The sequence below is a fragment of the Cherax quadricarinatus genome, unplaced genomic scaffold (genome assembly GCF_038502225.1).
Source record: "Cherax quadricarinatus isolate ZL_2023a unplaced genomic scaffold, ASM3850222v1 Contig1483, whole genome shotgun sequence".
Classification (NCBI taxonomy): Eukaryota; Metazoa; Arthropoda; class Malacostraca; order Decapoda; family Parastacidae; genus Cherax; species Cherax quadricarinatus.
In genome coordinates, this window is record NW_027196509.1 from 1 (window position 1) to 13,605 (window position 13,605).

At 39.6% G+C, this 13,605-nt stretch overlaps 1 protein-coding gene across 1 annotated transcript in view; it reads left to right on the forward strand.

The window, feature by feature from the left end:
- Nucleotides 1-9,052: 9,052 nt before the first annotated feature.
- LOC138851667 (peroxisomal multifunctional enzyme type 2-like) overlaps nt 9,053-13,605 on the forward strand; it is a gene marked incomplete at its 5' end in the record, with an annotated part of 34,142 nt that continues 29,589 nt past the window's right edge. The window contains 2 exon segments of the mRNA XM_070081026.1: nt 9,053-9,169; nt 12,144-12,298. Coding sequence (XP_069937127.1) covers nt 9,053-9,169; nt 12,144-12,298 — 272 coding nt within the window.

Below are 13,605 nucleotides of genomic sequence, written 5' to 3' on the forward strand. Positions count from 1 at the left end.
ACTTCTCATTATGTTTCTGGTGGCATCTAATGGTAGTTGTTAGAAACGATTAAACTTAGTGAATAAGGCATGTCGATGGTAATCATATGGCTCTGGGCTGCATTAAATATTGTACTATAGCTATGTACCCCAGGCAGGCTACATCTACCGGCTACCTACACCTGACTTCCTACAAATAAATACTACTCGCCTCTCATCCTACATTAAGACTACACACATTTTAAGGTAAATAATGAGTGTATTGTATGTGTATTTTATCTCCTGGGCTACTTTAAATATCGTATATTAAATTTGGGACAGGGAGCCAGGGCTACCTACATCTGACTACCTACAAATAAGTACTGTACTACTCACCTCTCGCCCTGCATTAAGACTACAAATATTTTAAGGTAAGTAATGAATGTACTGTGTATTTATTTTACTTTGTGCTTTTTAATGCCTAGTTCTATTACTAACTTAATATAAGGTAGTGTAAACTTGTTGTCTGGCATTTATATGCATTTATAAGTGGAAAAAATGGCGTTCTGCTTTCCAGTGATGTCTGCTTTCCAGTGATGTCTGCTTTCCAGCGATGTCTGCTTTCCGGCAATAGCCTGAAACTTAACGTACCATATAAGTGGGGCCCAGCTGTACTTGTAAAAATAAAGATATTACAGTGGACCCCCGCATAACGATTACCTCCGAATGTGACCAATTATGTAAGTGTATTTATGTAAGTGCGTTTGTACGTGTATGTTTGGGGGTCTGAAATGGACTAATCTACTTCACAATATTTCTTATGGGAACAAATTCGGTCAGTACTGGCACCTGAACATACTTCTGGAGTGAAAAAATATCGTTAACCGGGGGTTCACTGTATTATTATTATTATTTTTTATTTATTTATATTTTCAATAAACCGGCCGTATCCCACCAAGGCAGGGTGGCCAAAAAGAAAAACGAAAGTTTCTCTTTTTAAATTTAGTAATTTATACAGGAGAAGGGGTTACTAACCCCTTGCTCCCGGCATTTTAGTCGCCTCTTACAACACGCATGGCTTACGGAGGAAGAATTCTGTTCCACTTCCCCATGGAGATAAGAGGAAATAAACAAGAACAAGAACTAGAAAGAAAAAGCAGAAAACCCAGAGGGGTGTGTACATATATGCTTGTACATGTATGTGTAGTGTGACCTAAGTGTAAGTAGAAATAGCAAGACGTACCTGAAATCTTGCATGTTTATGAGACAGACAAAAGACACTAGCAATCCTACCATCATGTAAAACAATTACAGGCTTTCGCTTTACACTCACTTGGCAGGACGGTAGTACCTCCCTGGGTGGTCGCTGTCTAACCTACTACCTACAATTATTATTATTATTATTATTATTATTATTATTATTATTATTATTATTATTATTATTATTATTATTATTATAAGAATATAGAGCTTTAGAGATGTGATAACACATGAAAATTTGTGTAAGGATATGGTGGCCTGGTGGCAAAAGTTCTTACTTCACACGGTGAATGTCCATGTTCGATTCCCAGCAAGGGTAGAAACATTTGATGTGTTTCCTTACACCAGTTGTCTATGTTCTCCATCAGTAAAATAGGTACCTGGGTATTAGTGAACTAGTGTGGGTCGCATCCTGGGACAAAGTTGAACTAATTTGCCTGGAATGCTCCGCATAACAAGCGGCTTTCTATATAGTAATATGTCATTGATATCAACCAGGCCTGTATACTTTACACATGTACTTGTAGAAATAAAGATACTGTATTATTATTAAAAGTTAGAGAGGGGTGAGTTTTGGAACAAGAAGCAAAATGGACAAAAGAAACACTTGTAAATTAAATTAAGAAAGAGATGCAGAAAAGACTATACAAAATACTTTAGTGAACAACTTTTCAAATACAGTAGTACACTGATTGTCATAAACTGTACCATCAGGTATATTACTGTGCATGTAATACTTAACAGTACAACAATATATATACACAATGCAGAAGGAAAACTGGCACACCAGAACAAGCCCCTAAATACTCTTAACATCAGATTGGACAAAACACAGCTTGCTGAAAGTAGAGATCAAACTTGCTTGCACATCATTAGTAAACAGCACACAATAGTATTTAAGTACATAGACAAAAAACAGTCTTTCTGGGGACAAACAGTGGTGTCCTCCATAAATGGTACTAAAATCCCAAAATTACCAAGACTCGCAAAGGTGAGTGGAGGAGGAGGAACATGGAAGCGTATGCTGTGTTCCTACTATAGCTGGTCAGAGAGAGAGAGAAAGAGAGAGAGATGGAGATGCCAGCAGGTAGCTGAGTGCTCGCTCACCACTGAGGCTTGACAAAACTCCCAGTATGCATCTGAACTGCTGAACGACCATTAACCTACAGCAGATCGGCAGACAGTCAGTAGAACTGATTTTGCTGGTATGGAAGCTGTTAAGTTATAGAACACATCCTACCTAATGTGAATACTAAAGATATGAGAATATAAATGGATTAGTACTTTAATGAACAATATTTCCATTTTAGCTATTGACAAAAATGAATACTATATATCGACATAATATTAAAAATACACAATGTACATATAATTAAATGCTGTGCTGTTTGTACCATATTGAATGGCATCAAACTTAAGATTCCATGAGCTTTGCTCAGTGCCTGTAACTGTATTCTGAGGTACATCCAGGTTCATGGGTCCTGATAAACCCTTGATAATACTGGAATCTGAGCTGTGGGGAGGAGGCCACATATATGGAACTTTTACATTCAAATCTGATACCCCCTCAAATGCAGGTTCCACTTTTGAGAGATTTTCTGGAACACATTAAACTGGAAGTTGTATTTGAAGGCTTGAGCCTGTACAATACAGTACACTGTACTGTATATAGGTACATAATTTACAAACAGTGCACCTATATACAGTACAGTGTACTGTATTGTACAGGCTCAAGCCTTCAAATTCAACTTTTAGTTTGAAGAGTTCAAGAGAATCTCTCAAAAATGGGATGTGAAATTTAGGAGTCTCAGATTCTTATGTAAGGGGCCCCCAAAGCTCAGATCCCAGTGTTATGTGGGCTTTTTAGGGCTGTTGAGTCTGGATGAACCTCACAGCTGGGACTCAGGAGTTTGTAACTGAAAAGAGGATATGGTATGTACATGATTGTAGGTAATTACATCTTCATATACACACTTGCTTAAAATAATATTAATCAAAATTAATGAGATGGATATTTTGTGGTTGTTGTTGTAGATTTGTCTGTCCTGGGCCTTTTCCAAGAGGTGACCAGCCTTGGCTCCTGTCCTGGGAGTGTCTCAGACCAATGTCTGCCGTGGGGGGAGGTACAAGTACCTTCTCATCATCTGGGACCAGCTGTCCCCAGGCCTAGCCCCATTCCCCACCCCCACAGGGCTCAGAAGGAGAAGCTAGGTACCTTGGGCTACCACAAACCCCGCCCACACTGGGCTTGAAGGGTGTGGCAGCTGCATAGCAGCAGACAATATCAGGAGGTGCAAAGGCAGCAACCATTATAGGATCCTTTTGGAGCCATACTCCCAGCTTTGGGTCAAAGCCTGAGCTCTGGGGAAGCTTAAGAACGTGTCTCGGTGTGTGTAGCTGCTGCTACTACTTCACTTGTCCGTTGCATTCTTTCCTCTCCATTTTGTGATTATTTTTGTGCTGATAATTATTTTTAAAGAATCACACACAAAGTGGGAGTTGTCACAGCTGCTCTTTGCTGATGACACTGTGCTCTTGGGAGATTCTGAAGAGAAGTTGCAGAGATTGGTGGATGAATTTGGTAGGGTGTGCAAAAGAAGAAAATTAAAGGTGAATACAGGAAAGAGTAAGGTTATGAGGATAACAAAAAGATTAGGTGATGAAAGATTGAATATCAGATTGGAGGGAGAGAGTATGGAGGAGGTGAACGTATTCAGATATTTGGGAGTGGACGTGTCAGCGGATGGGTCTATGAAAGATGAGGTGAATCATAGAATTGATGAGGGAAAAAGAGTGAGTGGTGCACTTAGGAGTCTGTGGAGACAAAGAACTTTGTCCTTGGAGGCAAAGAGGGGAATGTATGAGAGTATAGTTTTACCAACGCTCTTATATGGGTGTGAAGCGTGGGTGATGAATGTTGCAGCGAGGAGAAGGCTGGAGGCAGTGGAGATGTCATGTCTGAGGGCAACGTGTGGTGTGAATATAATGCAGAGAATTCGTAGTTTGGAAGTTAGGAGGAGGTGCGGGATTACCAAAACTGTTGTCCAGAGGGCTGAGGAAGGGTTGTTGAGGTGGTTCGGACATGTAGAGAGAATGGAGCGAAACAGAATGACTTCAAGAGTGTATCAGTCTGTAGTGGAAGGAAGGCGGGGTAGGGGTCGGCCTAGGAAGGGTTGGAGGGAGGGGGTAAAGGAGGTTTTGTGTGCGAAGGGCTTGGACTTCCAGCAGGCATGCGTGAGCGTGTTTGATAGGAGTGAATGGAGACAAATGGTTTTTAATACTTGACGTGCTGTTGGAGTGTGAGCAAAGTAACATTTATGAAGGGATTCAGGGAAACCGGCAGGCCGGACTTGAGTCCTGGAGATGGGAAGTACAGTGCCTGCACTCTGAAGGAGGGGTGTTAATGTTGCAGTTTAAAAACTGTAGTGTAAAGCACCCTTCTGGCAAGACAGTGATGGAGTGAATGATGGTGAAAGTTTTTCTTTTTCGGGCCACCCTGCCTTGGTGGGAATCGGCCGGTGTGATAATAAAAAAAAATAAATAAATAATTATTTTTAATACTTTGCATGTAAACTATGGTATGTTTTAGAGAAAAAATGTGAATGTGACAGTTATGAGTAGAAAGAGAGAGAAATGATGAGAGAGGGAAAGAAACTGGAGGAATATTTATAATTAAGTCTGCAAAAGCACCATCAGACTATTATGGGTTTGTATGTTATGTATGTAACAGTATGTAATGGAAAAAGATAACAAGGATGGTAATAGAATTGGCGAGTAGCTTGATATTTCAGTTATCATTTAAAAGACTTGAGTCCTGGAAATGGGAAGTACAATGCCTGCACTTTAAAGGAATGGTTTGGGATATTGGCAGTTTGGAGGGATATGTTGTGTATCTTTATACGTATATGCTTCTAAACTGTTGTATTCTGAGCACCTCTGCAAAAGCAGTGATAATGTGTGAGTGTGGTGAAAGTGTTGAATGATGAAAGTATTTTCTTTTTGGGGATTTTCTTTCTTTTTTGGGTCACCCTGCCTCGGTGGGAGACGACCGACTTGTTGAAAAAAAAAAAAAAATTTAAAAGACTTCTGCATGAAAGTGAATCCAATTTTTTTTTTCAGTGCTGCTAAACTTGGATTATTGGGCCTCAGCAATACTGTAGCAATTGAAGGTTATAAATATAACGTCCATTGCAACACCATAACACCTGTGAGTGGCACCCGTATGACAGAGGGTATCCTACCACCAGGTTAGTGATACTTTAAATATAGTACGAGGTTATTAATGTATGAGTTCTTGAAGGTGTATAACATAATAAAAGTTTTTAAAGACATCATTTTTGGAGGATTTCCTTGGGAAGCAGAGATATATAAGAAAGGTGAAAGTGAATACTAGTCCTTGAAACATTGCTGTTTATTTACAAAAAGTAGTAGTAAAATAAACAGTTTTATGTACCAGTAATGGTTTCATCCTTTTTATGAGAGTTATTTCTGCAGTACATATATGGTATGTAAGGTGTTGAAAATTTTTCAGTATTGAAGATGAAGAAGTCTGTAGGATGTGCAGTATATAAACAAAGAACGTTATCCATAGCAGCAAAGAGGGAAATACAGTGGACCCCCGGTTAACGATATTTTTTCATTCCAGAAGTATGTTAAGGTGCCAGTACTGACTGAATTTGTTCCCATAAGGAATATTGTGGAGTAGATTAGTCCATTTCAGACCCTCAAACATACACGTACAAACGCACTTACATAAATACACTTACATAATTGGTTGCATTGGGAGGTGATCGTTAAGCGGGGGTCCACTGTATATGAGAGTATAGTGGTACCAATGCTCTTATATGGGTGTTAAGCATGGGTGGTGAATGTTGCAACAAGGAAAAGGCGGGAGGCAGTGAAGATGTTGTGTCTGAGGGCAATGTGTGGTGTGAATATTATGCAGAGAATCTGTAGCTTGGAGATTAGAAGGAGGTGCAGGGTTACTAAAAGTATTTTCCAGAGTACTGAAGAGGGGTTGTTGAGGCAATTTGGGCATTTATAGAGGATGGGACAAAGTAGAATGCCTTGGAAGGTGTATAAATCTGCAGTGGAAGAAAGGCAGGGTAGGGATCATCTTAGGAAAGTCGCTTTTGTGCGAGGGGCTTAGACTTCCAACAAGCTTTTGCGAGCGTGTTAGATTGGAGCGAAAGGAAGGAAATGGTTTTTGACTTGATGTGCTGTTGGAGTGTGAGCAAAGTAACGCTTATGAAGGAATTCAGGGAAACCAGTTAGCTGGTGGGCCGGCCGAACACATATTACACGACTCAAGAAATCGTAATGACACGATTGGAAATAAACTGCGGGTCCAATCCCGGCCGGGGGTATGGTTTACATATTACACGTCTCAGAATCGTTTCTCTTTACTTAGGGCAAAGGTTATAGGACATTCTGGCAGAGTGACAGGATGAAAGGATGTGGCACAAATGTTGCACATAGGATATTATCGAGGGTTTTGATATTTCCTCAACCACTTGTGGCCACATCCATCTCAAAGCTTTATCTTGGGGTCAACATCAGTTTCCTCGTAAAAGGGGAGTGTTAATTAATATGACATGACATCAGTGAATAGGATTGCAGAGCAAGTAGGCTTTAGAGTGGGTAGGGGATGTGTAGATCAAGCGTTTACATTCAAGCATATATGTGAACAGTATTTTGATAAAGGTAGAGAAGTTTTCATTGCATTTATGGATTTAGAAAAGGCACATGATAGAGTGGATAGGGGAGCAATGTGGCAGATGTTACAAGTGTATGGAATAGGTGGTAAGTTACTAAATGCTGTAAAGAGTATTTATGAGGATACTGAGGTTTGGGTTAGGGTGTGTAGAAGAGAGGGAGATTACTTCCCGGTAAAAGTAGGTCTTAGACAGGGATGTGTAATGTCACCCTGGTTGTTTAATATATTTTTAGATGGGGTTGTAAAAGAAGTAAATACTAGGGTGTTGGGGAGAGGGTTGGGATTAAATTATGGGGAATCAAATATGAAATGGGAGTTGACACAGTTACATTTTGCTGATGATGCTGTGCTTATGGGAGATTCTAAAGAAAAGTTGCAAAGGTTAGTGGACAAGTTTGGGAGGGTGTGTAAAAGTAGAAAGTTGAAAGTGAACATAGATAAGAGTAAGGTGATGAGGGTATCAAACGATTTAGATAAAAAAAAATGGATATCACATTGGAGAGAGGGAGTAAGGAAGAAGTGAATGTTTTCATATATTTGGGAGTTGACGTGTCAGCAGATGGATTTATAAAGGATGAGGTTAATTATAGAATTGATGAAGGAAAAAAGGTGAGTGGTGCATTGAGGTATTTGTGGAGACAGAAAACGTTATCCATGTAGACAAAAAAAGGAATGTATAAAAGTATAGTGGTACCAACACTCTTATATGGGTGTGAAGCTTGGGTTTTAAATGCTGCAGCAAGGAGGTGGCTGGAGGCAGTGGAGATGTCCTGCCTAGGGGCAATGTGTGGTATAAATATTATGCAGAGAATTCGGAGTGTGAAAATTAGAAGAAGGTGTGGAGTTAATAAAAGTATTAGTCAGAGGGCTGAAGAGGGGTTGTTGAGGTGATTTGGTCATTTAGAGAGAATGGATCAAAGTAGAATGACTTGGAGAGCATATAAATCTGTAGGGGAAGGAAGGTGGGGTAGGGATTTTTCTCGAAAAGGTTGAAGGGAGGGGGTAAAGGAGGTTTTGTTGGTGAGGGGCTTGGAATTCCAGGAAGCATGCACGAGCGTGTTAGGAGTGAATGGAAACGAATGGTTTTTGGGACCTGATGAGCTGTTGGAATGTGAGCAGGGTAATATTTAGTGAAGGTATTCAGGATATTGGCAGTTTGGAGGGATATGTTGTGTATATTTATACGTATATGCTTCTAAACTGTTGTATTCTGAGCACCTCTGCAAAAGCAGTGATAATGTGCGAGTGTGGTGAAAGTGTTGAATGATGATGAAAGTATTTTCTTTTTGGGGATTTTCTTTCTTTTTTGGGTCACCCTGCCTCGGTGGGAGACGGCCGACTTGTTGAAAAAAACAAACAAAAAAAAAAAAAAAAATTCAGGAAACTGGTTATTTTTATATAGCTGGACTTTAGTACTGGAAATGGGAAGTACAATGCCTGCACTTTAAAGGAGGGGTTTGGAAAATTGGCAGTTTGGAGGGATATGTTATATATCTTTATATACGCTTCTAAATTGTTGTATCTGGGCACCTCTGCAAAGACAGTGATTATGTGTGAGTGAGGTGAAAGTGTTAAATGATGAAAGAATTTTTTTCCTGGGGATTTTCTTTCTTTTTGGGTCACCCTGCCTCAGTGAGAGATGGCCGACTTGTTTAAAAAAAAAAAAAGAAAAGTAAATTAATCCTAGGTGTTAGCCACGCTGTTTGCTCTAGCTGGCACTCAATTGAACTGGTGCTCCCACAAGGTACTAAATGATCCCAGATCTTTTTAATACTACACACACACTTGATTGTTAAGACCCATTCTGTATTGACCAGGCATCTCAGGCCAGTTGTGCCAAATTTGGAGGCAGGAAAAATAAAACGTTTATCTACATTAGGAGCGCTAGTTGTGAAAACGTAGAACTGCATTTGGACAGTTAAGGGGTTAATTTTCACATTTCGTCCTATCTGCTTGATGCAAGCCAGTTATAAAATATTTCTTGTTATTGGCATTATCCTGCCACTAATATATTAAGAGAGTAGTTTCCATGCATCATTTTCATTTTTTTTTGTATCTGTATGAATCATATAAAATTGTAATTCACTTTTAATTTACATTAGCATTCTTTCATCTCAGAAATGTTTGACGAGCTTAAGCCGGAATTTTTGGCTCCACTGGTGTTGTGGTTGTGTCATGAAGACTGTGAAGACAGCGGTGGACTTTACAAGGCTGCTGGTGGATGGTATGGAAAGTGTAAGTGTGTGCTGCCATGCAGATCTGTATATTGTGTTGTATTTCAGAGCAGATTTCAACATTACAATAAGGTGTCTTGCTTTATGCAGTAGATGCATTCTGATCACATGGCAATTGTACTAAGCTCAGGCAGGATGTCAGTACTTCAGTATGCTTTGTGAAAAGCACTGATCACATATGGTGAATGTATATTGTATATAGTTACTGAAAGAAATGGGACACTGCTTAATATCAAATTCACATAAAGTGAGGGAAATTTATATTGTTTTTTCATGCAGTATTTGTGATTGTTTTATATAATAATAATAATCCTTCTTATAGGTAGTAGGTTGGTAGACAGCAACTGCCCAGGGAGGTACTACCGTCCTGCCAAGTGAGTGTAAAACGGAAACCTGTAATTGTTTTACATGATGGTAGGATTGCTGGTGTCCTTTTTTCTGTCTCATAAACATGCAAGATTTCAGGTACGTCTTGCTACTTCTACTTACACTTAGGTCACACTACACATACATGTACAAGCATATATATACACACCCGTCTGGGCTTTCTTCTATTTTCTTTCCAGTTCTTGTTCTTGTTTATTTCCTCTTATCTCCATGGGGAAGTGGAACAGAATTCTTCCTCCGTAAACCATGCGTGTTGTAAGAGGCGACTAAAATGCTGGGAGCAAGGGCCTAGTAACCCCTTCTCCTGTATAAATTACTAAATTTAAAAAGAGAAACTTTCGTTTTTCTTTTTGGGCCACCCTGCCTTGGTGGGATGCGGCTGGTTTGTTGAAAAAAAAAAAATCCTCCTGTGTAGTAGGTTGGTAGACAGCAGCTGCCCAGGGAGATACTACCGTCCTGTCAAGTGAATGTAAAATGGAAGCCTGTAATTGTTTTGCATGATGGTAGGATTACTGGTGTCTATTTTTGGTCTCATAAATATGCAAGATTTCAGGTATATGTCTTGCTACTTCTACTGACACTTAGGTCACACTACACATGCATGTACAAGCATATATATACTCACCCCTCTGACTTTTCTTCTATTTTCTTGCTAGTTCTTGTTCTTGTTTGTTTCCTCTTATCTCCATGGGGAAGTGGAACAGAATTCTTCCTCCATAAGCCATGCATGTCGTAAGAGATGACTAAAATGCCTGGAGCGAGGAGCTTGTAACCCCTTCTCCTGTATATATTACTAAATGTAAAAGGGGAAACTTTTGTTTTTCCTCTTGGGCCACCCCGCCTCGGTGGGATATGGCTGGTGTTAAAAAAAAAAAAGCAATCCTTCTGTGTAGTAGGTTGGTAATCAGCAGCTGCCCAGGGAGATACTACCATCCCATCAAGTGAATGTAAAATGGAAGCCTGTAATTGTTTTGCATGATGGTAGGATTACTGGTGTCTTTTTTCTGTCTTATAAACATGCAAGTTTTCAGGCATGTCTTACTACTTCTTACTAGTAAGTTGGTAGTAACCCCTTCTCCTGTAAGATAAGATAAGATAAGATTTCGTTCGGATTTTTAACCCCGGAGGGTTAGCCACCCAGGATAACCCAAGAAAGTCAGTGTGTCATCGAGGACTGTCTAACTTATTTCCATTGGCGTCCTTAATCTTGTCCCCCAGGATGCGACCCACACCAGTCGACTAACACCCAGGTACCTATTTGCTGCTAGGTGAACAGGACAATAGGTGTAAGGAAACGTGTCGGAATTTCCACCCGCCGGGAATCGAACCCGGGCCCTCCGTGTGTGAAGCGGGAGCTTTAGCCACCAGACCACCGAGGCCGTATCCCAGCCTGCCTCTGAGAGATATGGCTGGTTTGTTGAAAAAAAAAAAATAATAGGTGGCTGGAGGCCATGGAGGTTTCTTGTTTAAGGGTGTTGTGTGGTGTGAATTTTATGCAGAGAATTTGGAGTATGAAGGGATTCAGGGAAACTGGTTAGCTGGACTTGAGTCGTGGAAATGGGAAGTACAGTGCCTGCATTTTCAAGGAGGGAATTGGGATATTGGCTGCTTGGAGTGACATCTAAACTGTCGTATCTGGGCGCTCCTGGCCCTGCCTCTTCACTGGTCGCTACTAGGTCACTTTCTCCCTTCTCTGTGAGCTTTATCATATCTCTTCTTAAAGCTATGTATGGATCCTGCCTCCACTATATCACTTTCCAGACAGTGATTATGTGTGATTGATGGTGAAAGTGTTGAATGATGGTTAAAGTGTTTCTTTCATTTTTGGGGTCATCCTGCCTCGGTGGGAGATGGCCGATGTGTTGAAAAAAGAGAAAATATGGAATCTAGATGAATATGTTGAACCTTAGTGAGAGGCATTCATGAATGTATGAATTAGCCTTGTGTACTTAAGTGGATCTGATTTCCATTGCTTCCTAAGTTACACTAGCCAGCAAAATTTAGTCATAATTTAACTTTTTATCCATTTCAGAAATCAAGTTGGCTGTTTTAAGCTAAGTTTGATGCACTGATCATTAATCTGAGCTTGTTTAGTCTGTCATTTAAAATTTTTAAAATTGTATGATAAATAATTTGTCTAGTTAAAGCTGGAGAGCCATATGATAAATGTTGCCTAACAGTCATAAATATTAAGTGTGATTTACAAAGTCATACAAACATATTTGCATCACAGTTTTTTAGTTCAATTTCAAGTTCAGTATTACTTTCCCACACATGTCCAGCAGTAATCTGCCATCCAACTTACCTTAAAGTTTCCCTTGTATCTTTTAGCTATGGGGCTCCAAGTTCAGATTTGTATTCAGCATCTCATTATTAGACAGATACACACACAAACATAAACTTAGACCTTGGTTGACCAGTGTTATTGAATGAAAGGATAATAATCAGACATAGTATATGTTTCTTTTGTATTGAAACACTGAACTTAATTTTAATCTATTTCACATGGTTTGCTGAACTTTTGACTTCAAAGAGGAAAGGTGCAAAATACCTTTTTAATCACTAAATAATTACTGTTGTTTTAATAGTTAGATGGGAATTAACTGAAGGACTTATGTGCCAAAAGTCACAAGAGGCCTTGGTTACGCCTGAGGAAGTTCGTGACAATTGGGAAAAGATAATAGATTTTAAAGGGGCTCATCATCCAGCATCCACCTATGAAGATTCTGCATTACTTGCTATGGTGAGATATATGTGAGATATATATCTGTTGGAGTGTGAGCAGGGTAATATTTAGTGAAGGGATTCAGGGAAACCGGTTATTTTCATATAGTCGGACTTGAGTCCTGGAAATGGGAAGTACAATGCCTGCACTTTAAAGGAGGGGTTTGGGATATTGGCAGTTTGGAGGGATATGTTGTGTATCTTTATACATATATGCTTCAAAACTGTTGTATTCTGAGCACCTCTGCAAAAACAGTGATTATGTGTGAGTGTGGTGAAAGTGTTGAATGATGATGAAAGCATTTTCTTTTTGGGGATTTTCTTTCTTTTTTGGGTCACCCTGCCTCGGTGGGAGATGGCCGACTTGTTGAAAAAAAAAAAATGTATATATATATTTATATACATATATATAAACAGCTATTGGAGGATAGATGGGCTAATGAGAGCATAGGCAATGGGGTCGAAGAGGTATGGGGTAGGTTTAAAAATGTAGTGTTGGAGTGTTCAGCAGAAGTTTGTGGTTACAGGAAGGTGGGTGCGGGAGGGAAGAGGAGCGATTGGTGGAATGATGATGTAAAGAGAGTAGTAAGGGAGAAAAAGTTAGCATATGAGAAGTTTTTACAAAGTAGAAGTGATGCAAGGAGGGAAGAGTATATGGAGAAAAAGAGAGAGGTTAAGAGAGTGGTGAAGCAATGTAAAAAGAGAGCAAATGAGGGAGTGGGTGAGATGTTATCAACAAATTTTGTTGAAAATAAGAAAAAGTTTTGGAGTGAGATTAACAAGTTAAGGAAGCCTAGAGAACAAATGGATTTGTCAGTTAAAAATAGGAGAGGAGAGTTATTAAATGGAGAGTTAGAGGTATTGGGAAGATGGAGGGAATATTTTGAGGAATTGTTAAATGTTGATGAAGATAGGGAAGCTGTGATTTCGTGTATAGGGCAAGGAGGAATAACATCTTGTAGGAGTGAGGAAGAGCCAGTTGTGAGTGTGGGGGAAGTTCGTGAGGCAGTAGGTAAAATGAAAGGGGGTAAGGCAGCCGGGATTGATGGGATAAAGATAGAAATGTTAAAAGCAGGTGGGGATATAGTTTTGGAGTGGTTGGTGCAATTATTTAATAAATGTATGGAAGAGGGTAAGGTACCTAGGGATTGGCAGAGAGCATGCATAGTTCCTTTGTATAAAGGCAAAGGGGACAAAAGAGAGTGCAAAAATTATAGGGGGATAAGTTTGTTGAGTGTACCTGGTAAAGTGTATGGTAGAGTTATTATTGAAAGAATTAAGAGTAAGATGGAGAATAGGATAGCAGATGAACAAGGAGGCTTTAGG